Source organism: Setaria viridis, chromosome 5 (assembly GCF_005286985.2).
Source record: "Setaria viridis chromosome 5, Setaria_viridis_v4.0, whole genome shotgun sequence".
Lineage (NCBI taxonomy): Eukaryota > Viridiplantae > Streptophyta > Magnoliopsida > Poales > Poaceae > Setaria > Setaria viridis.
Genome location: NC_048267.2, coordinates 8,637,540 through 8,660,586, shown reverse-complemented (window position 1 = coordinate 8,660,586; position 23,047 = coordinate 8,637,540). Strand labels below are relative to the sequence as shown.

The following is a 23,047-nucleotide window of genomic DNA, read 5'->3' as shown; positions in this document are numbered from 1 at the left end:
GTCCCCGTTTCCCTTCGTCCTTCGAGATAGTGAAGTAGAGAGTTCAACGGTGACGGAGACGGGCACCCCCAGTTTGTAGCCAAAATATGGCCAGTTCTTTTAATTACGGATGCAGGATTCAATTCAGATCAACTTTATATTCCAAACGATCATAATTCATAAGCAAGTTCAGTCCCAAATGTCGCGCACTGCAAGTGGTGTAATGCATGTCTCCTATAAAACCAACATAGTAATGATAAACTGAATTACTGAAAGTCTGATATTTTGAACATAACAAGTCGATGGAGGACCGCGAACCACAAACACACAGGTGATACAATTTGCAATTCAAAATCCATACAGCAGTCAGATACGGAGCACAGCATGATCATATATGATTATATCACGAACTCATATTTACGGACGAACGGCAAAGGCACAGCACCAGCAGATGGACCATAACAGGTAGCACAGACCCAGCAAGAGCGGGCAAGAGCAGGAGCTGGAATAGGCGAGTAGCTCACATGCCACGCCCCATGGTCTGCTCCATGGGTGGCATCATGACGAAGACGGAGCGCCCGTTGTTGAAGCCAGGATGGGGGGCCCTGCGGCGCAGCTCGCGGCCCTCCTGGCAGAGGGCACAAGGGTGGCAGAGGTAGTGGGTTGCAAGGTCGCAGGCAACCTCTAGGTGTTCGCGCCTCTCCTCGTCCTCGACCAGACCGCTGCAGCACCCACATTGCCTGGTGAAAGCCTCAAAGCTACCCTGAACAGAGGAGTATTAAAAGAACCATGTCAGCATATTATTTGAGGAGCTAGAATAAGTAAATCCAAACAGGATAGAAAGCTGAAAATCCAAACAGAGTAAGATGAACAGAAGCCATAGTAAAATTGCTACTCTCAACCCAGAGAACAACATACAATCTCAATTACAGATGGATACGGGCACACCGACAAATGGAGAATCATACAAAAACTGGGCAGCCAGAAATACTTGCCTCAAGATTGTAGCGTCGGCGAATAGCTGTACGAGTGGGATGAGAGAACCATGGGGCTAGGCAGTTCCACCCAAAGAGGGAGTTCCCAAGCATAAAGAGACCAGTGTAAGGCAAGCAGCTGTTTGCAAAAGTGCTTTGTCCAGCCGCAAGCCTCTCAACATTACTACCATACAGAACACACGGTGCTACGCTTCCAAGAAGACCTGATAACATCCAAATAATGTAGTTAGTACTTGGTTAAACTTCCAAATTAACAAAAGAGACAAGTAATTCAAAAGACTCTCCATGAAGTTGCAAAGTTCAAGGTAAACACATAATCCACAACTTCCAGAATTTCACAGGCTATCTTTTGTGAAGTGTGTACTAAGAGAAAATATAAGGTTCAACTGATAATTTCACGGAACAAGTTCAGAAATCATTAATTTATGGCATTGTTAGCAATAATGTTACTGCTCACAAAGTCACCTGCTCCTTCCTATTCCCATGGCTTAGACCACAAGTTTTTACGTAGTACACCTAAACGTACAATTGCGATCGATACAATGCCTGCTGAACCTCAAATCATTCATTGCCTCAAGGAACAATCTTCAGTAAGGGTGTAAGACACTAAGGCATGATAACTAAATCTGATAGTGAAAAGATTTACTGGAAGTTGGGAATAGTCCACATACAAACGTAGTCATTAATCACCAAAAATATACAGCAAAAACCCAGCCATAGAGTATTGACCAAAGCTATAAGACAAAAGGCACTCCCTCTGTCCCAAATTACTACTCATTTTGGCTTTTCTAAGTACATAGGAAAAACTGTGTCTCTAGACATAGCATATATCTAGGTACTAAGGTACATAGCAAAAGCTATGCATCTAGAAAAGACAAAGCTAATAGTAATTTGCGACAGAGGGAGTAATAAACAAAATGGCTGGTAGTTGACAAGAGAGAAAAGGTAACAAACTAATTGGTAGGTAGTTGGGGGGGGGGGGGGGGGGTAATCTATCACAACTTTGAAATGGATCAAACAAAAGAAGTCACAGTAAATCAACTACTGTAGGATCAAAATCAGCTGTTGTTGGGTGGTTAACACAGCACTTTCAACAGACAATTTAGCTCTTCCCCCACAAGCCAATCAGGACAGCAGTGCCACTAGAAAATTTAGGTCATCCCTAATAGTTTGTATAAAATACGAAAGCTCTGTATAGCTGGTCCTGTGAAAGTCAAAAGTTATGCTAAGTTGTGAAATTTGTCTAGCACCCTTTAGAACTATTAGTGAAAGGATATCAGAGTATAGGTATCATAATGTTTTTTGCAAGTTACCCAAAAAATTGTACAATGCGCATCCTAGTCAAGGAAAATTATCTTAATCCAAATATAAATCATAAAGAGCCTAGTCCCCGTATCACATTTACAGGAACGATTCACCAGCTAGAAAGGACCTCCAAAGGAAAAGGAGTCCCATGGCTAAGATCTGTCTGATATTATGAAATAGATATGTATGCAAATTCATGTTATCAAGCCCTGTTATGCCATGATTCCATACTTGGCATCAAGGCAAACACTTTGAGTTGACAGAAATTCACTGCAGCTCAATTCAATTAAATGTTGCCTCAGCATCCTAATTTCTGTTCAGCAAAAAGATTACTCCAAAAATTCAGACACAGTGAACAGAAGTTATAATAATTGGCACCTGCATGTCAAATCTAACAGCAACTAGGCCTCTCATGAGCAAATCAGCTGTTGTTGGCTGGTTAAGATGGCACTTTCTAGAGACAATCTAGCTAGTCCCTCCATTGTACATAGTCAATTAGGACTCAATAGAAAATTTAGCTTGTCTCTAAACTGTGCATATCGATTACAACAACCAATCAGCTCATCCCATAATTGTACAGACGCAACTCAAAATTCGATCTACAATGTGAAAATAGTCTAGCACAAATTGGAACTGGCATTATGAATATCAAAATTGAGGTAGTGTACAGCTGTAAGGGAAAAGGCATACGGCAGCGCTTCCTAGTAAGGGAAAGCTAGTTTAATCCTGAAATTGATCATACAAAGTATAGTGCTCATGGCATCTTAGCAGGAATAATGCCAGTTAGAAAGGACCATTTCAACAAGAAAAGGCATCACATTGCTAAGATCTGTCTGAAATCATGAAACAGATACGTAAGCAATTCATAATTATCATCAGGCTTTGCTGTGCCATGATTCCATACTTGGTATAATCTTAATTGCCAGAAACACACAACAATTAAATTCAAATTGAATATTGATATAGTCCTGATTTTTTTCAGATACAAAATCACACCAAAAATTCAGCCATAAGTGAACAGAATTGTATCAATCATCAATTGCACACAAAATCGAACACCAACTAAGCCTCTCATTGCATAAATTACCAAAATCTTCGTAAGCAATTTACTAATTATTGCTAAAATCAAGCTCGATCGAGGTTATACAACCACATTCCCCCCAAGGTACCCAAACGAGAACCCACGCACATATATAAAAAATTAAGCACAACTCGAGCAAAGAGGATCTGATTCTCTGAGGTCAAGGGGCACGTACACACTTCGAGGTCGCTGCTGCAGAACTCGTCGTTGCGGCCGAGGCAGGAGAGGATCCCGGAGTTCCAGCTCTCCCGCGGGATGGCGTGGGCCGCGACCGGCTCGCCCATCACGACGGGGACCCCATCGGCGTAGAGCTTGGTGGCCTCCGGAGCCGGAGCCCGCGGGGGCTTCTCGTCCGCGGGGACGGCGGCGCCGACCGCGGCTGGGAGGAGGGGGCTCGACTCCTCCTCGTGGTTGGTGGCGGCGGCGCCCATGGCGAGAAGCGGAGGGGGATCGGAAGCAAGCTACCTAACGCGAGGTGAGGCGAGGAGGGGGAAAGGGGTCTTGGGCTCTTGGCGAGGAGGAAGGATGCGGGGGCGGAGAGGAACCTAAAATAAGGCGGAGGAAGCGCGTGGAGACTGGAGACGACGGCTTCTTCTTGCTTCGCTGTTAAGAGAGCGGCGAGAGGAGGACGAGACGGTGAAGGCGTGTGCTGCCGCCCTCAACCCGTCTTCTTCCCTGGAAAGCGGATTTTACGTGCTGCACGTGAGCTCTAGCGCAGTTGCGGTTTTTTTTTTTTCCTTTTTGAGAGGGCGCGGTGGCGTGCTGCTGACAACTGGGCCCGTTCCGTTTGCTCTTTCCAATTGTCTTGTAGAGGCTAGAGGGGCCGGATTTGGAAGGAGGCCCAGCCCAACTAGGGTTCTCTCCCATTCCAGGTCCTTCCCCAGCATTCCAAACTTCACCCCGACACGACGCCGTCACGCCGACTTCCTCCCCGGACCCCGGTGATCACCGGAACCCTAGCTCCGGCACCTCTGGCGCCTCGCTCTATTCCATCGCTGCGCGTAGCCTCCCGGACTTCCTCGCCGGATTGATCGCTGGTCGAGATGGTAAGCTTCTACTCTCCACGCGCTTCCTGTGCTCTATTTCACTCGCGTCCCACTGTTTCCTCGCTATAAGTTCTTTCGCCCTCGCCTCATCTGTCGGCGACCCTGCCCGCATCTTCTCCCCCTGTCGCTATGGGATCCGCGCAGCGGCGGAGCCACTACCCTGGCAAAGAGCTGCCCCGGGTGCTCCCGTGCTAATATTCCAGTTACCCCCATGTCCCCGGCAGCTGCTGCGCCAGTGCCGGCTGCCTATCTTCTGGCGCTGGCCACCAGGAACTTGCATCCGTGTGGCCTCCTATCCTCTTGAAAACTCAATCGAAATAAGGTCTTGTTAAATCGACTTGTTCAGAGGCTGTTTAATCCTAGTAGCTGCAGCCAGTATTCATGCCTGTAATGCCGCGCTGATGAAATCAGGCTAGTAAAACTCCCAGAATTTCATTTCCTCAGGCCAAAGCAAGCCTTTTCACCTGCTTTTCTTAATGGTGTTTTTTTGGTGGTGGGGGAATGATATGACGCTTCAGTACATTGTCTGTGTAATTGTAGCTAGATTAATGGTAGAATGAGTCCAGATTGAAACGAATGCATCCTTTCTTTGCTATCTTAAACATTACCTAAGAACTCTATAATGATCATCTAATAAATGTGATGTTTATGTTAACTTCTGGTCAAAAGCATTGATGGTTCTGTTTCTTTATTTTTATGCACGAGTATAGTGAGCATACCCCAGAAAAGAATGAGCTCAAAAGCTGTATCTGCGTGAAGTTAAAGTTTTAGTTCTTGCTATTTACTTTTATCCCATTGTTGCAGGCAACGCCACTTATAGCAGGACTTGCAGTTGCAGCAACTGCTCTTGCTGGTAGATATGGCATCCAAGCTTGGCAAGCTTATAAGGCAAGGCCTATAGTTCCAAGGATGCGCAAATTCTATGAAGGTGGCTTTCAACCTACGATGAACCGAAGGGAAGCTGCGTTGATCCTTGGTGTCAGGTGCACATTACATAAAGCCTTTTCTAATATCTGAACCACAGTCAGTCATTGTTTATGTTTCTCTTGCATATGAATACTCAATGATTTAGTGCCTTTTGAATATTGTTAAGCTAGCAGCAGCTAATCATTTGGTTTTAGAAATGGCAAGAAATGAGTGGGAAAACATATAAATGGTAGTAGAAACTTTTCCAGGTCATGTCTTTCTCCTTGCTATCTGTTATTGCTTGTGCACAAATTTCGTCCGTGTAATAGTAACACTAGTTAGGGTCCTTGGAAAACTGAAAATTCATGTAATACGGTAATAGTTCATTTGGCATAAGTTTTGCTGTAATACAGCATATAATAGTGAAAATAAAATAGTACATGGTACACTCTAAACACAGTACATGAGTAGTATTAGGGGCCGTTTGGATCCGCTTAAATAATCAGAATCCAGCTAAAAAAATCAGAATCTGTTCCCAATGGACTGGATTGTTCCAGAGATTTTAAGAATCCCTAGGCATAATCTACTATCTCCTCTTGGCCAGCTTCTTGGGGATTCTGGTTTGCGAAAAGACAATTTTACCCCCACTCCACACCTTATCCTCTCTGTTCTCTGTCTGCCTCATCCCTCACTTGCGTCGAACCCGCTCAGGGGTGCCACCCTCCTCCTGCGTCGCAGCACCGCTCCATCCCACCGTCTCCACTAAAATCAATCGCCACAAGCCCACCGACCCAGCCGCTCCCGAGAGCAACTGTCAGGCTGCGCGCCCTGGCTTGGAAACTTGCGACAGGAACTCTCCCTGACCTACGACAGCCTCCTAGGGAGCCATCGCTTGCTACCCGTGCCGCCGGCCGTGGAATCGAGGACATGGCGAGGGAGAGTGCAAACATAGCAGATTGCGCCGCTGCTGCCTGTCCCCGCGGCCTTCACAAGCGCTGTCTGCCCCGCGTCCGCATCCCGGCCGTGCCGCTATCACTTGCTTCCCCCCTGCCACCACCCCTGCCTTGCCCTCGCGGCATCCTGCTGCCCGCGCTGCACTGGCTGCCCTTGCCGTTGGCGTCGGTGGGAGTCTGGGACGGAGAGAGCAGGGAGGGCAGAAAGATGCAGAGAGGGATCGAGAGAGGATAATGACGAGAGGGTGAGAGAGAGATAGACTTGAAAATGCATTCCTTTTTTTTTCTTTTATGTGTGAAAGGCTTGAAAATGGGACTTCATTGATACTTTGTAAGCAATGTGTTACATAAATGAAATTTTACTGATACTTCTGTTAGTCCATCAAGGCACAAACTAGCTGAAAGCGGTATTGAAAGAAAAAGAGGAGACAAGGGTATTGTTGGCATTGGCCATTACAAACAACCCAAACATCCAGATTATAATCTAAAGATCCAAAATAACAGATTATTACTATCCACAATCCAGATTCTAATAATCACTATCCACTATCCAGATTCTTATAATCCAAAGAGGATCCAAACGGGGCCTTAGTAGCTGCAAGTTACCATTGCAAATATATCATAGATTTATTTTTGTGTTCTAGGGTGCTACATTAATTTCCAACTGGACAAATTGCAAATATGGCAAACGGAACTTTACTCCTTCCAATCAAGGAGTAATTCTGATGGACAGCTTGATTGGAATGACGCAACATATACCTTTGGATAATATGAAATTAGATGGAGGATTCAACCACTTAGAGCTCGATCACTCACTGATGTAGGTGGAGCAAAGCCTGCAAACTGGGATAAGACAAGCAGCACCTAAGTGGCATGTGGGATGAGAATATATCTAGGCTTAAGGTCTTATTCTTAAATTGTAACGGCCTATGCATGAAAAGACGCTGCCCCACATTTTGGAGACCAAATCACATATCTATGCTTATGTATTTATTGTGACCCCACGGGCAGTTGGGCACCTTGGGATGGATTATGCATGCATCGCTAAATCACCAATGCTGCTGCCACTAAATGTGTGTTAGTTTGTCACAAGTGGCCCTTTGGATGCTTTTTAAACATCCACGATTGGACATTCCTGTCAGATAATTATCTGAATATCAAATGGTAGAGCTGCTCCTTTTGTCAGCTGTAAGTAAACAAGCTTGCAGTGTCAGGAACACAGCTTCAGAGTTCAGCGTAGATATACTGGTGTCTTTTTATAAGTTCTCATTACCAGTCTAATTAAATGTAGATATGAATTAAAACATTCCCTGGCAAATTCAGTCCCTCTTGCAACGATTGTTTTGTTTGTTTTCCACTTTATCCAAAATAAATACTGTGCCTTTTTTGTCTAGTGTATCTGTCTATGAGAGGTTTCAAGTGTTCAATTATCTGTACTTCTTCATGCCAACATAGTGAATCAGAGATCTTTTTGTTAGCTCTTTGAAATTGGACAGAATTTGCATCTGTACTTATCTGATCAGTCATTCTTGAATTTTTAGAAGTGTAGCGGTGGTTATTTTATCTTATAATTTAGAACCTAGTCATGTTTCTTCGCCATCATTAAGTGCCCCTCTGTTCTCATGTTCTGGTGGTAGTGAGTCTAGCTTGAATCAGGATAGATTTAGCTTGCGAGTTTAAGTAGTTTTTCCTTTCTTTCTTCTTCTGGTAATTTTCATTTAATAAAAATGGAAATGGGGCCATGCCTCGTCTAAAAAAAACATTAAGCGCCCCTCTGTTTTCGTTGATATTTCCAGGGAATCTGCCAACACAGAGAAGGTCAAAGAGGCGCACAAGAGGGTCATGGTTGCCAACCATCCGGATGCTGGTGGAAGTCATTACCTTGCTTCAAAGATTAATGAGGCGAAGGATGTGTTGACAGGGAAAACGAAAGGAGGTGGGTCGGCCTTTTGATTGGAGAATGAACAGTGTGTTCTTCCACTCGAAAGATAATTTTGTACCTCGAGACTTAGCATTAGAAGATAGACACAAATCTTGGTGTTATGAAAATTTCTGGACAAAGAATATTGGATATTTTCGGAAGGTTATTAACTGCGTAATAAAATTCTATGTTTAATTGTGGCACCATCAGTGAAGTAATTGCTATACATGATGAAGGTGTTGTTTCTCAATTCTATTTTGGTAATTACATCGCAACCTGCTTCTTCCACAACTAACAGTCTCATGTCGTGGGTTTATCTTCGTCTCTCACCACTAGACTCCGCTGCTGTTGAGTCTCCTGTCCTTCAGGTATTAGAGTAAATCTTTGCATGTCTAGGTGCCACAACATTATCCGAGACTCAGAGCATTCAGAGGTGATGCCCTTAAGCTTATTTTCACCTTCGATGGCCATTTGCTGTACAATCTGGATGAAATCCTGGCATCACATAAAAAAGTTATTAGGGCATTGTCAGGGTACCTGTATTGAGTCATAACAGGTGTAATTCCATCATAATTGTTGGGCTCAAATAGCAAACCTGAGCAGCCCCTGCTGATGAGTTTCTCATGGTGAATGATCTTTCTGAATTCCATAGCATTGAGCTTCTGAACCCAATTCCAGAGATGTTTATTTTCAGAGGTTCAGAGCTTGAATTCCTGTTGCTTGCGCTGGTATCTACCGCACCCATGGAGGTGGAGGTTCTTTGGGTTTCATTAGTGCTTGAATCCCTTGAGTACCAGCCTGTGATTTGTGATAAGTTGCAGGTTGGTCCCTCTACTGTTATCCTCTGCTCTGCTGGTGAGATTGTTGCTACCGGCCATGCTGCAAAACCTCTGGAACAAAAATTGGACCATCAACAAATGCTATTGTTTATGCTGCATTTTGCTGATTTATGTGCTTGGTACCAGTGCAAAATAATGTAAACTTGTCCAAGAACTATTTTTTTGTTTGGAAAAAGAATCTACTAGCAAAAACTATCACAAAAGAAAGTTGCAGTAGGTCACAAAATAACTATTTTACTGCATGAGGCGGGAGACATGGGACATACCGGGTTTGCCTGAGCTCTTGAAAGAAGCGGAGGTCATATATACTGGAGGCGCTGGCGAAATGGACGACTCCGTTCAGCCGGTGCCGCTCGATGTGGCCCAGCGCCACGTTCCTCTGGTGGTCCTCCTCGTCGCCGGCGTCGGCGTCGGCGCCGGTGAAGTTCCTGGCGTCGTAGGTGAGGTGCCGGAATATGACCCCGGTGCCGCGCAGCACCCGGACCGCCCTCGCCGTCGCCGTCCTGTTCTCTGCCCCCACCACGATCCAGAGCAGCGGCGGGGCGACGTGCCGCAGCGTGTGCGCGAGCCGCGCCAGCGACGCGTCCTGCGCCATCCCACCGTCGGGCCGCGTGGTCGTGACGACCAGCAGGAGGCCGAGGTCCGGGACAGGCGGTGGAGCCGGCGCCGCCGCAACCGCTCGCTGAGCATTGTTGAACGAGGCGCGGATATAGGCGGCCGACGGGGCGCGGGTGGCGGCCAGCGGCGCGAGAGCGGCGAGGGCGCCGACGGCGAAGCAGAGGGAGAAGTGCACGGCGGCTTCGATCCATGGTTGCAGCCTCTTCTTGGACCTCTCGGCCGGCTCCATCTTCAGCTGCTAGCTTAGCTGGTTTCTCTGCTCTGAAGCTGGAATTCGGATCGAATTTGTTTGAATGGAGATGGTGTGTTTGTGGTTTAGTTTATAGTACTAGGAGGGCGAGGAGTGGAGACATTCGGTACTGAAACGGTTGACTACCAACGGGTTCGTGGCTGGCACGACTGCATTTGACAAGTTATAGCATGTCAACCCTTGAGAGTCAACAAAATGTCGGTGGGCAACATACTGCATGCATTCTGGAAGAAGAGACTTCATCCTCAATTGGAGGACAGTTTGTGACAACTAGTTCGAGTCCTCAGCACCAAGATGCAAACAGCCTCAGTACATCGAAGGACAGTCGAGTGGTGAACATCACGGGTGCAAGGACGGATGAATACAACTGCCTGCGGCTTCGTCCATGGCGAACTGGCGATGACGGCGACCTGTAGCCGCTGCCAAAACGGTGCGCGCCTCTGGCGACGGGGATGACGGCGAGCTTTCACGCTTCCTAGCCCTAGAAGCACCAATTGCCTCTTGCAAGGGCCTCGCTCCCGCGCGCCCGGCCTGACGACGATTGGGGGTTGGCAATGGCGGAGGAAGGCGGGCGCATGCGGCAGGAGAGATTCGGCGGGGAAGGGTGACGGGGATCGGGAGGAAGAACGGAGCTCCGTATGCGACGGCGAGGCAATCGCCGGAGCGGCGCGGGAAGAGAAACCCATCGGCAGCCATGGTGGAGGGACCATTATGAAAATATACAGGGGGTATTTATGTAAATATTTGAATCGCGGTTATTGATCGCGATCCAATTTAGGGTACAAGATCGTGACTATTGACCGCGATCCAATTTAGGAGGTTTTGTGTAAAGTTTTAGGTCGCGACTAGTAATCGCGATCCATTCCAGGGGTGTTTCCGAAAAAACATTGAACGCCGCCGGCGACGGCCGGCCGTCGTCCAATTCCCGCGGACTCCGCGGCCATCTCCGTTCTTGGGCCGCCTCTGCCTGACACCCTGTCTGCCAGGCTCCACCCTCAGACACTCGAATGAGGAGACGGCGGCCAAGGAGGTGGAGGCATGGACTTCCACCCCGCGAGCTCCGGCCCGGCGGCACGCGTCCACGACGCGTGCAGCAGCATGTGGCCATGGATGAACAGGCCCTCCAGCCCTCCTCCCTCCCCTCCAGTGGTGATTTTCGTGGCTGACGGGTGGGTCAGCGATAGCAGATGAGAACGCACGGCCAGCGCAGCCCACGTGCGGGAGGAGACCGTGGAGCTTCGCCGGGGTTCTTCCACTTCTAGGCTACGGCTTGGCGCATGTCCGCGGAGGGGCGCGATGGATACGTTGGCGGAGGCAGCCATTGGAGCGTCAGCAACAATGGTATGCTCCGAAGAACAGAGATAAATCACTATCGGGTCAACAAAATAACAAAGCTAGTATATGTAGTTGATATGATCAATGGACTGAACGGTTCATCACTTCATCAAGCTCGTCTGAACATTTTGTGACAGCATGATGAATGCATTTTGGATGAAGAGAACTACTACTTTCTGGAAGAAGAGTGCATCAGAACAAAGTCCCTGAAGCCAATCAATTGTTCATCTGAACATTCCCAAACATACAGTTGCAGACATGCAACTGATGAACTATCTCTGCCCTGTAGTGAACTGATTGAGAAATAAGGGGACCCAACTTTGCCAAGCAAAACTAATTCATGAATCACAGTCTGGACAAAGATGATTGAGTTAAAAAACACAGATGCCAATTGGCAAAAAATCAAAGAATTGTCAGAAAATGCAGAGAATAGACGAGTAAACATGTCATCTCAAAGAGCTTACTGACAAATGCTGATCGCTCCATTTCTACCTTGGCTGATCAATGAATCACATGTTCATATTCACACACAAAAAATCGGATCTGAAATCCTCCAGGAGCACAGGCTGGAGGCTAACAGAGGCAGCCTGCAGTTACGCGCGCTTCAGAATCATCCAGGTCTCGAAGAACTCGCACAGCACGGCGTCGCGCATCAGCCTCACCGCGTCCTTGGCCTCGCCGAGGCTGCGCCTGGCGTCCTCCACGAGCTGCCTCGCCGCCGATCGCCACCCTTCCCGGCGCGGGGACTCGGTGGAGCGCCACCGGAGGAAGTCCTCGGCCGCGGCGGCTGCCGACGCGGTGGAGCTCAACCGGAGCAGCGCGTCGTGGGCATGGCGGACGGCGGCCTCCCGGAGGTCCATCCACCGCTTCCACGGCGCGTCGTTGTCGGGTCGGAGGCCGATAGGCGCGTCGTCGTCTTCGTCGGTTTGGCCGCCGAGGCGCGCGCTGTCGTCGTCCGGTAGGAGGCCGAGGCGCGCGGCGCAGACGACGAAGACGTGGCCGGCCTCGGCGTGGAGCGAGACGAGGCGCGTGATCTCGCCGTAGGCGACGAGGAGGTGGCCCTCGGGGGTCAGCGCGCTGGCGAGGAGGTCGGCGGCGTCGGCCCACAAGTCGAAGACGCGGGGCGTGCCGTCCCGGACGCCCACGGTGCCTTCGCCACCGTCGTTGTTCACGGGGACCCCACAGCGGAGGCTCGCCGGGCTGCCGCAAGTGGTCTTCAAGGGTACGCCGCCGACGCTGTGATCGCCGCCCCCGGTGGTCTCCACGTGGCCGCCGACGCTGTGCTCGCCGCGTCCTCCGGCGGTCTCCACGGGGTCGCTGGCGCTGCGGTCTCCGCCTGGGGCGGGATTCGAAGGCGGGGACTCGGGGTCGTCGGAGTCGTCGAATCCCCACTTGTCCCCGGCGAGCAGCTCGCGGGCGCCCTTGATGCTCGTGATGACCTTCTCCGAGGTGCCGACGAGCAGGAGGGTCGCCGGCACCATCCGTGCCAGATCCAGTAACCGCTCCTCCTCCATTGCCATGGCGTTGCGTGCTCTCTTTGTCTCCCTCTGCTCTGTGCAATGGCGGTGGACAGAGTAGGAGGCGGCGGCGGCGGTTATATGCAGCTGGAAACGACGGCGCCGATTAATTACTGGGCTCCTTGCGCCGGAAGCCTATGAAAATTACCTTGAAGCACAGTAACCCAGTAACTAAGGAAATCCTCTTCCAATTACAACTCACAAGGACGGGTCACTCCAGCCCAGAGACTTGTCGTGGTTCTCACGCTTCGACCAAAATTTTCACTGTCCAGCTAGGGGCCCAGTTGTCATAAAGGGGGCCAGGGAGATCTCCTCGTACTTGCCAGGCTGGCCATTGCCGGCGTGAGGCGGTGCTGGTTCCAGCTATTTAAACCTCTCCCCGGAGGCCGGAGCTTTACAAAACGAACACCGAGAGAGAGATAGAGAGAGGCGAGCACAGACATGGAGATGGAGATGGAGATGGAGATGGAGATGGAAGTGGAGTCCACTTGGAAGTCCTTGTTCCAGCGGCGGGCGATCCTGACGGCCAAGCACTGCGACCGCGTCCACGGCCTGCTCTCCGGGGCGATCGAGGTCGTCGACGTCGACGTGCGGAACCGGCGCCGCCACGAGGGGTCCTGCGCGGAGGAGACGCAGCGCGCGCTGGAGGGCGCCTCGACGGAGCTCGGCCTCGCCCTCTCCAGCATGGGCGCGGCCCGGCACCTCGCGCTCCGTGGCGGGGCGCCCTGCCCGAGCGCGCCGCTCGACTCCGTGGACGACCTCGCCGGGGACCCCGCCGTCTGGTGCGCGCTGGAGAGGCTCGAGAAGGCTGCCGAGCTCGCCGCCCGCGTGCACGACGGGCTGGAGTGCGCCCGCGGCCACCTGCGCGCCGCCGCGCTCCTGGCGGTCCTGGACGGGGTCGGCGTCGGCGGCCGCGAGGGCGGCAACAGCGCCGTCCCGTGGGAGCATAGCCCCTGCTTCTCCGAGCAGCTCAACGGCGCCATGGAGCTCGGCGACGCGATGTTGAAGGCGGCGGACCTCGTCGCGGAGGCCGAGGGCGCACGCGAGGCGGCGTTAGGCTTCATCAGTGACGTCTAGCGATCGAGGTGTCTGGTCTCCCAGATTCGCAGGATCTAGTGAGGCGTTTGGGCTGCTTGCGTTCGTTTTACTTTTTCGTGTCGTAGAGAAATCGAACGTGATCGTTTTGTTTTGATCTCAGCGAAGCCTCTCCGGCCTGATGTAATGTTTTTTTTTAGAGTAACTATGATGTAGCTGATCGGTTGCTTGTTGCAGCATTTGCTGTTGATCCATTCCTAGAATGAAGAACAGTTGATCATTTTCCTTGCTTATGCGCATGCTTTGTTGATCTAGTTAGAGTTTAATTCTACTGTTGCCATGCATCATGGCTTGCAGTTTTCAGGTAATTTAAGTGACTGTTACCTGCCAGCTGCCATGATGGCTGGCAGGCTGGGTATGCAGCGCAGACAGCAGAGCACAACAATTTACCAATGGGATCAAACTTTATATGAGAGAAGGATTAGGACCTTAATTTTTTGGCTGAAACGCTATACATTTCACGCATTGAGCATTCTGAAACTGGCCTTCTAGGTGTTGGGAGCAGAAAAAATGGAAACTGACCAAGTGACCATCCGATGCCTTGAACACTCTGGGAATGTGGTAGTGCTACTGCTTACAAGTTACAAAATGGTCGAGCCTATACATGTACATGATCTGTATACGGATCATCATCTCGCTAGGAAAGCAACAAGTTCATTCGCTGAATGCAATGGTATTACCGTACTAGTACGAATCGCACGATAACTTGGTAGGATTTGGTTCTTCTCGGGCGACGGCGGCGGCCGACCCTGCCAACTCCGACGAGATCTGACGATACAATCTCGTGCCCCCTTCTCTACGCAGGGAGAGTCCAGAAGAACTCCTTTTCCCCTCTACCACTAGTTGGGCCTCTTCTATTACATAGGCTGGGCTCAAGCGACCCAATCATTTCCAGTAAACTTGGTATTCACCTTTCGAAGACGCGCCTTCCTGGTTTCCGCCTCTTCTCTTCAGCTGGTTGCTCCTCAATGTACTCCGACTCCTTGTTGAATGTTGATGATGGTAGCAAATGACAATTCACAGCTGCAAATGAACTGAGCAAGCTCATTCGTTTTTCCGCAACTACTGAACATCAACATGGAACAGATTGTACTACAACCATCCAGGAGCAGTTCGAACCATGTTCAAACAGCAGATAGTTCAAAGTTCAAGCAATCACGAAAGGAAATTGGAATGGATCAAAACACCGATCAAATGATCAAGCACAACGCGCGCGACACAATTAGCAGCCGAAAATGCGTCTCAGTTGACGCCGAGGGAGCCGCGCCGCACGGTCGCCGGCGGCGCCGACCAGCGCGCGTCGCGTCAACCTCCTCCGCCTCGCATAGCACCCAGCGCGTCCTCAAGCGCGCGGACGGCGGCGACGCGCTCGGCCTCGACGCAGCCGTCGACGCCAGGGACGCCCGGATGGTCCAGCAGCAGCCTGGCGGCGCTCAGGTGGCCGCGGCACCTGTCGATGGCGCGCAGGGCGTCCTCGCTGCGGTCTAGGACTTCAACGACCTCGCCGATGGAGGTGGCCAGCGACGACGCCGCGCCGTAGACGCTGGTGCGGAGATCGAGGTGCATGGCCGCCTTCAAGCAGGCCACGGTGCCGGTCAGGTCGCTGGACGCGTCCTCGAGCTCGCCGTTCGCGAGCGTGATCAGGTTGAGGCCGCCCTTGGCGTCGCCCGTGCGCAACGCCGACGGCGGCTCGAGGTGTCGCAGCGCGGCGGCCAGAAGAGAGTCGGCGCTGTCGCTGCGGTCGCCTGCGTTTTCCAGTAGCCTATAGATCTGCTCCGTCCATTGGTAGTCTCCCTCCATCGCTCCTCTCTCTTCTCTCTCCCTCCTCCCCGGAAGGTGTTCGACGATTTGCTTCCGGCGGCTTCGCCTCGAGGCGTTGTCTGAAATACACCAGCCTGGCGGCTGCACGCGGGCCCCATGTCGGTTACGTCGGTTACGGTGGGACACACTGGCTTGTGGGGCCTACAGATGTTTACCTTTCCCCGCTGACCCGTAGTAGAAACAGAGGAGCGTGTAGGTGAATTCCTGCGGCTTCCCTTGGAAGCTACCCCACCCTACAAATCCCCACCTGGAGCTCGTTCCATCACAAGTTCAGAACTCCGCGCGCGCAGCCATGACCAGGGTAGTCGCTTACAACACGAAGAAGCGAGGGAGGGAGGAGAGCGCGGAGCCGTGGAGGCAGCTGGCGCGGACGGCGCCCGGCACCCTCCTGCGCGTGGCCACCTCGGAGTGGGAAGGAGTCCGCAAGTGCCTCAAGTCCACTCACCGGAGGGTCCACGGCTACAACGTCGCCGACATGCTCCAGAAGAGAGACGCGGGGAACCGGCTCCGAAGGCCACACGGCCGGACCCTCGGCGCCTCCCTCCGCAAGGTCAAGCGCCTCATCGCGCTCCACGACGCGGCGGGGCACGTCCTCGCGCTCTGCGCCGCGCGCCTCGGCCTGCGGCCGCACCACGGGGGCGACGCCCAAGCCGCGGCGCGGTGGCGGGCGTGGGAGGAGAGCCGCGACGCCGCCGCCCGCCACGCCGCTGGCGCGCTGCGGGGGCTGCTCTCCGCCCTGAAGGACCTCACGGCGACCGCGCACATCCTCCACGTGGTCTCCGGGAGGCCGCCCAAGCACCGAGCCAGGGCGGCGTGGGCTTCCGAGGCGGATCGGCTCGTGCGCCGCGCCACGGACGAGGCCGCCGCGGCGCGGGACGCGGTGCTGCGGATGCGTCGTGCCGTCGTGCTGGAGTTCTTCGACGCCTGGGCCGTTCTGAGCGGCTAGGCGCGCGGCGGCTCGACGGAGCAAGCAAATGCGCCGTGCGGCGCTGCCTAACGACAATGTGGATAAGTCTCTTTGTTCATACCTGTGGGTCATCTGGTTGTACAATTTTGCAGCTCTGTCGATCAAACAATGTTGTTGCCGTGAGAGTTACCTTTATGTAGATGAACGTATGATGGTGATGGAGTTGATCAATCATGTACTCAAATCCCATCATCTTACTGAAATTCATCATTGTCCGGTTAGTGAAGTAATATGAGCGAAATGAACTCCAATTATTTGTTCGATATTGTTGATTTTTTTTCCTATTGCTTGTCGTATGTTTTTCGTCACCTTTTGACCCAAATATTATGCGATTGTTTAGCTTCTCTGCTGAAATGTTACCTGTCCGTCAGTTCAGTACGTGAAATGTCCTGAATGCAATGCAATCAGCTTCCTGACGCCGGCCCTGTCACCCTGCCCAAGTTCACATTAGACATTGTGGTCTTTTCCCTGAAACTAATGTTACTGACTCATGTGAAGTGTCTGTCCTAATTGAAAGTGTTTCTGAATTATTCAGACCATTTTGTTGACTTCTGATACCCACATTTTAGGTTTACGTACATTTTACCATTTTGTTGACTTCTGACTCACAGGTTCAGTACCTTGAATTGCGAGTTCAATGCTGTCCCTGAATTTCTGTTTTATATTCTCTCTTCAGGCCAATCTTTGGCTGATTGTTCCAGAACCTGAACCGCCCGCCTATGGTTTCCACTGGTTCAAGCTGCCGGTCGTTTCTACTCGATCGGACGCGTGCAATTGCTATGATTTCTCGTCAGCGTGCATGATGAGATGATTTTTTTTACCACTGCCACGAGATCATCACTTACATTTACTGCAACGGGCTCTCTACTGTACGGACGACAAAAGGGAATTACTGTGCAGGCCACCTGGCCCACGCGATGCGCGAAACGTCGCAGCGTGCTGGGGCCACGCGGCACCCCTTAATTTGCTCCTCGCTCAGTCGCTCCGCTTCTTAGACCCATTTATTTCCGCTTATAAGGGGCTTATCGGTGGAAGTAGCCTCTTATTTCCATCGATTCTCGCTTATGTAGTAAATTGTTTTAGAGATTTGAACTACGAGAAGTGAAAAACGAGAAGCAAGAAAAATTTCGCTTAAATTATAATCAAGCATGGCTAGGAGAAGAGTATCCAAACAGCCAGCTGACCATGAGCTAGGTCTTTTTTTTAACGAACCGCAAATGAGAGTGCGAGATTTTATTGATATAACAGAAAAAAAATACAAGGCTACACCACTAGATACATTGAGCTTTTTCTAAGCCCACGTGTGCACTAGTTGCTTATATAAATTCCACCAAGTGTTCTTGCACGGTTGGACCTTTTGGTTAAGCACCCTGCGCATTTTAGATTTATATGTCTGAACACATAGTAATCCATCACTCGGTCGGCAACCGATGCAGAGCTACCTGCTGTTGTCACTCATGCAATGCTCTGATCAATACAATGACTCGTGAATGGAAGTAGACATGGGAGCAGTTAGTAGCGGGCGCTTAAGATAACCTCCAGCACAAATCTCAACGCGCCGGCTCTGGGCATTTTGTGCTGGTGGTTGATGATCATGCCTGGCAACACCCAAAAACTTAAATGTGCTAGCTACACAAATTGTTTTTGGCTTAGTGTCGAAAAGCAAAAAAAAAAAAAAAGAGACAGAGAGTTGCTGCTGACAAAAGTTCCTGTGGTGCTTTCCACCAAGCTTCGTACATGTGCATTGCGGGTTCCACCAGTCCCAAAAGTTCTTGCACTCTTCTTTGACGATGATGGACCCGTGTGATATTGATACGACGTCTCTGTAATTGTTGGTGGAAAAAAGCTAACTTTGATCTGTTTACTCTTGGTCGTCAATCTAATGCCGCAAGTCTCTGCTCTTCTTTTGCCGATGCCTATTGCTGCATCTGATTTTCTTTTTCAAGCTGCTATACTAGCTAGTAATTGTTTGCTGCTGCATGTGGATTGCAGTTGCTTCCGACCAGCAGTAGTTCATGCTGAACATGAATTTACCAGCTGCATCAGGCTTGTTTGGAGGTGCTAGGATCATACATACGAATAATAGCTGGATTTCCACAGATTTTAGCAGTTGCTCGGAGCATTATTCTAGAACTAAAACCGCACTAGTGTACTAGTCTGGTTAGTTCCAATGTGCACCGAATTGAAGCCACAAACTAAAATAGACGAACTGTGATCTGGAGTCCTAAATGTATTGAACAGACGTGTAAGATCTCCGTGATCAACAGATCCAACAAGAAATTAGTCTAAACTATATTGACGAACAGATCCACACATGCTAATCAAAGGACAAACTGAATGTCGTTTGCATACAGTTCTTGGAGTCAACGTCTGCTGTCATCATTCTGATCTTTGATGGTGCATGAGTGGAGTGACGACGACATTCCATGCATGCAATTGGTAAGATAGGGTGGGGGGTGAACACCGCCCATCCCAAAGTGTATGTCTTGCCCAAACAGGTAAGGATGGTGCTTTCCACGAAGCTTCGTGCTCTTTGGAATTATGCATTGTTTTTCAGATTTTTTTTCTGTCTCAACTCTCAAAAGTGCTTTTTACCGTAGTGATATAGAGCCGGTTCACTGCGCAGACCACATGCATAGCAGTGAACATGCATGGAACTGTGGAAGCAATGACAGTATGGTACGCCAGCGTGCAGCAGCAGCAGTGGTTAATTTGGTTGGGAATTCGAAAGGGAAATTGTTTTGATCAACTTTGGCCTCCCAATTTGGAAGTGGCAAAATTGGCATTTTGCCATAAATGCATAACTGTAGCATTTCGTTTGTATTGGTAAATTATTGTCCAAACATTGACTAATTAGGCTCAAAAGATTCGTCTCGTAAAGTACAATAAAACTGTGCAATTAGTTTTTGATTTCGTTAGTACTTCATGCATGTACCGCAAGTTTGATGTGATGGAGAATTTTTTTTTTTTGCATAGTGCCAAAGTTGGGATTTTAGGAGTAACTGTCTTTGTTGAGAAGTCCATGATGAGATCATCTGTGCAGGGCTACAGACCAGTAGGCCAGTAGTAGGCCACAGGTGCGTGGCTCGGCTACTTAACCCAGCTCCAGGAGCAGCGAGTTCTTTGTGCTCTGCAATTGCTCGAGCCTCTACACAGCTCCACCCCGTTCAGCTAGACACCAAGCTAGCTCGCAAAGACCCGTGTCCAAGCAGCTGGAAGCGCTTCCCATCCGACTGGTGAGTCCGTCCCTCCCGTCCCCGGCAGTCTGACTAATCTTGGTCATCCTCGGATCCACCCCATTTCGATTAGAGTTTGCAACATACTACAAGACTGCAGAAATTTGAAACTTAGTTTCGAGACTGTTTCCCTAGACAGCAATTAATTAATTGAAGCTATCTGTTGTTGATCTCTCGTAGTTTAGTTTGGATCCATGGCCGAGGAGATCAAGATGCACAAGCAGCTGGCAGCTCCTCTGCTGCCACCGCCCGTGGAGACGAAGAAGCAGCAGCACCAGGCGCACGCGTCTCCTCCGTTCCCCGCTGCACGACTGGTCAGCCTGTGGGGGCTCTACAACTCCGGCGTCGTCGCCCTCACCTTCGTCTTCATCCACACGCTCAACTTCATCAAGTCATGCGTCTGGGATCTGGTTCGTCAACGAACCCAAACACTCCTCGAGACCTCGCCTCCTTGTCCTGGGATGCTGGGATGTTCATCCTCATGCACGCATGCCTTTAATTTGGTGCTCGATCGATGCTGCAGCCACCGTGGGTGTACCGGCCACTCGAGATGACGGACGCGGAGGACGCCAGGGCGAGCGCCCTCCTGCTCGGCTCCATCTGGTGCACCGTGGCCCAGGCCGCCGCCGCGGCGCCGGTGCTGCTGCTCGCCGGCCACCGCTGCCGGCGGATCCGCCGGGCCCTCGCCTACGTCGTGCTCGCGGCCGCCGTGGCCAGCCACTGCATGCACGCCAGCGCCGTCCGCATCATCCTCGTCGCAGCCGACCCAGGGTACAACGTCGTCAACAGGATCCTCGCCGTCGCGCCCATCTTCGTCTTCGCGGTGGGCGACCTCGTCTGCTTCCTGGCCCTCCTCGTGGGAAGCGAAGAGTAGGGTAACTTAAGCTAGCTGCTCGTGCTCGGCCAGTGCCAGCTCATGGGAGCTCCATGGATCAGCTCATAATTAAGGTACTGAATCTAGCTAGTACTTGTGAATAGCATATGGTATACGGTGGCACGGTGTGATGTATCGTGTGCATCTAGTTACTGTGCGTACTGTTAATTCGGTCGTGGATCACCTAGTGATTGATTTATCAAGACCCTTGTAATTATTTGAGTAATTAGCATGTCTGGACCTGTGGACTGGACTGTGGTGAGAGATATTAATATATCCAGCTATAAATTACTCTTCGGTGTATATGCAATTAACCCTTTTCCTGACAATGACGACGACGATGAGGAGATAATGATGATGTGCAAATTAAAGTAATGAAATTATAACAGGTGAAGCATGAGCTGGTAATGTATATATGTATGCGTTAATTTTTTTTTGAAAAGGGTTAATTATTAGTTCTAGCTAGCTCTTGCACTTAATGGGTTGCTAGGGACTGAGGTCAAGTAGTTTGTTGGGGATGGATCGGGAACACTAAACGCCACCCTTGCTGAACCACCAGCGAAGGTAAGCAACATTTACTTAAGTGTGATTAAGTGTGATTGTAGGAAATGATGTTTGGACGGAGCAAAGCAAGGTGCAAAGGTTCAGCTTTGTTTTGTGGGATCAAGGAAAAAGGTGTGAAGGTCCAAGGCACTTTCGCAGATAGGAGCGGAGGTCCCAAGCACCTCCACTATGGAAGACCAAGTTGGGAAGCGCGAAGGTCCTGTGAACTTTCTCGACGAAGAATCCAGCGGCTAACCCAAGTTTCTCAAGCAAAGGTGTGGAAGATTGGGGTCACGTTGCGAACCTGACCCTCGTAGCGTGAATAGTGTGACCCGCTTAGGGTGTACAATTTGGGTTAGGACTCTTTCTTTACCAAAATGTACAGCATATTCTTGGAATGTAGTGGTTGAGTAAGGGTAAATTCGGTTAGCCTCCCTATAAAATGGGAGGCACCTCTAAGATTCACATTTTTTATAAATACAAGTCCTAAGAGAGTGTTATTTCCCATTCATGTGTTTAAGAGCTTGCTCTGAACCAACATAGTACGTGCGACCTTTTCCATTTTTGAGAATTTATGTAATTGAATAATTGATCGATCTAAAGTAAGACGACGAATTTGGAATGTCGTTTTGCATGTAGAGACTTGATCGATCGAGACGTACACAGCTGGGTGAGGCCAGGAAAGCTTTCTGCTGTGTCATCCATCATCCTGATCAGTGATGATGCATGCATGAATAATGAATGGAGTACGGATGAGTGTGACATTACATGCACGTTAGCACGTATTTGGAAAGATAGGATAGGGCGGTGAACAAGAGGCCGCTTATCACAAGTGCATGTTTTACTGAAAAAATTGTATAGTAACTGGTTCATCAACCCGTGCTCCCGCACGGACTAATATTTTAAAAGTTATTGTATGTAAAAATTATTTGAAAATTAAACTCCTAACCAATAATCAAAATTGTTCACCTACTACTCTCTCATTTTTTCAATACTTCAATATAATACTCATAATATAGATGTTTATCCTATTTTGATTGATTTTTTAATTAGTAATTACTCTATATATTTTTTCATCCACATTCACGCTTTTTTCATTTTGTATCGCACCTCCATAAATTATGTTTATCATAAAAATCAATTTTTTCATCATTTCCTCACATATATGTCTAAATGGTCTACATGGTGACTCTCATCATGTGTATACACCTTAACTTAGTATTTCTTTATTAACCATAACATAAATAGGTAATTTAGAATCATATATTAGTTTACTTTTGGATATTTCTATAATGTACATGATGATATTAGATTAAGATTTGGATGTTTACTTTAGATTATTTTTAATAACAACATACGTGGGCAAACTTAGACACAAATTTAGAATGGCATTTTAAGTTATACTTTATAATGATATGCATGAGTAAATTGGACAAAGATTATGCGATTACTTTAGATTATTTTTATAATGGCATAGCTTGGTAATTTAGATATTGGTGTAGGGTTTATTTTAGAATATTTTCATAATAATAGTGGTGGGTAATTTTTCAAAAAATATAATAGACCAATGACTATGATTATTAGAGTTTACATGATTGATGTTTAATGTTTTTAATTTTTGTGAGAATTTCTAGGATTTATCCTTTTTATCAAGCATGTTTCGTGAGAACTAATGCGGAGTCTTCACTGAAAAAATTAGTCCACATTGCTCCAAAACTATTACCTTGAGCTACCTCTCATTTATTAAATATTTTAACACAATTTTA

General features: G+C 49.3%; 6 protein-coding genes and 1 pseudogene across 7 annotated transcripts; 4 read left to right on the top strand and 3 right to left on the bottom strand.

Moving 5' to 3' along the window:
- Window positions 1–216: 216 nt before the first annotated feature.
- LOC117856708 (cell number regulator 8) lies at window positions 217–3,987 on the bottom strand. Its single transcript, XM_034739081.2, has 3 exons — window positions 3,536–3,987; window positions 975–1,177; window positions 217–742 (listed from the first exon to the last, which is right to left on the bottom strand). Exons 1-3 carry the CDS (start codon window positions 3,789–3,791, stop codon window positions 500–502), a joined length of 702 nt encoding a protein of 233 aa, XP_034594972.1. The 5' UTR covers window positions 3,792–3,987; the 3' UTR covers window positions 217–499.
- A 206-nt stretch (window positions 3,988–4,193) lies between these two features.
- Window positions 4,194–8,392, top strand: LOC117856709 (mitochondrial import inner membrane translocase subunit TIM14-1). The gene is made up of 3 exons (XM_034739082.2): window positions 4,194–4,406; window positions 5,211–5,389; window positions 8,062–8,392. Exons 1-3 carry the CDS (start codon window positions 4,404–4,406, stop codon window positions 8,216–8,218), a joined length of 339 nt encoding a protein of 112 aa, XP_034594973.1. The 5' UTR covers window positions 4,194–4,403; the 3' UTR covers window positions 8,219–8,392.
- On the bottom strand, window positions 8,353–9,873 carry LOC117856198 (probable glucuronosyltransferase Os01g0157700; annotated as a pseudogene).
- Window positions 9,874–11,814: 1,941 nt separating this feature from the next.
- Window positions 11,815–12,898, bottom strand: LOC117856197 (uncharacterized). The gene has a single exon (XM_034738614.2). The coding sequence runs from the start codon at window positions 12,746–12,748 to the stop codon at window positions 11,822–11,824; it is 927 nt and encodes a 308-aa protein (XP_034594505.1). The 5' UTR covers window positions 12,749–12,898; the 3' UTR covers window positions 11,815–11,821.
- Window positions 12,899–13,030: 132 nt separating this feature from the next.
- LOC117855266 (uncharacterized) lies at window positions 13,031–14,073 on the top strand. The gene has a single exon (XM_034737574.2). It carries the CDS (start codon window positions 13,187–13,189, stop codon window positions 13,820–13,822), a length of 636 nt encoding a protein of 211 aa, XP_034593465.2. The 5' UTR covers window positions 13,031–13,186; the 3' UTR covers window positions 13,823–14,073.
- A 1,706-nt stretch (window positions 14,074–15,779) lies between these two features.
- On the top strand, window positions 15,780–16,859 carry LOC140222962 (uncharacterized). The gene has a single exon (XM_072294179.1). It carries the CDS (start codon window positions 15,954–15,956, stop codon window positions 16,605–16,607), a length of 654 nt encoding a protein of 217 aa, XP_072150280.1. The 5' UTR covers window positions 15,780–15,953; the 3' UTR covers window positions 16,608–16,859.
- A 2,827-nt stretch (window positions 16,860–19,686) lies between these two features.
- On the top strand, window positions 19,687–21,041 carry LOC117858407 (uncharacterized). 2 transcript variants are annotated; one of them, XM_034741472.2, is made up of 3 exons: window positions 19,687–19,864; window positions 20,050–20,274; window positions 20,388–21,041. In XM_034741472.2, the coding sequence occupies exons 2-3, from the start codon at window positions 20,059–20,061 to the stop codon at window positions 20,736–20,738; spliced, it is 567 nt and encodes a 188-aa protein (XP_034597363.1). In that variant the 5' UTR covers window positions 19,687–19,864; window positions 20,050–20,058; the 3' UTR covers window positions 20,739–21,041. The 2 variants fall into 2 exon arrangements, with proteins under 2 accessions (XP_034597363.1, XP_034597362.1); XM_034741471.2 differs by having other exon boundaries at window positions 20,045–20,274.
- The last annotated feature ends 2,006 nt before the right edge of the window (window positions 21,042–23,047 follow it).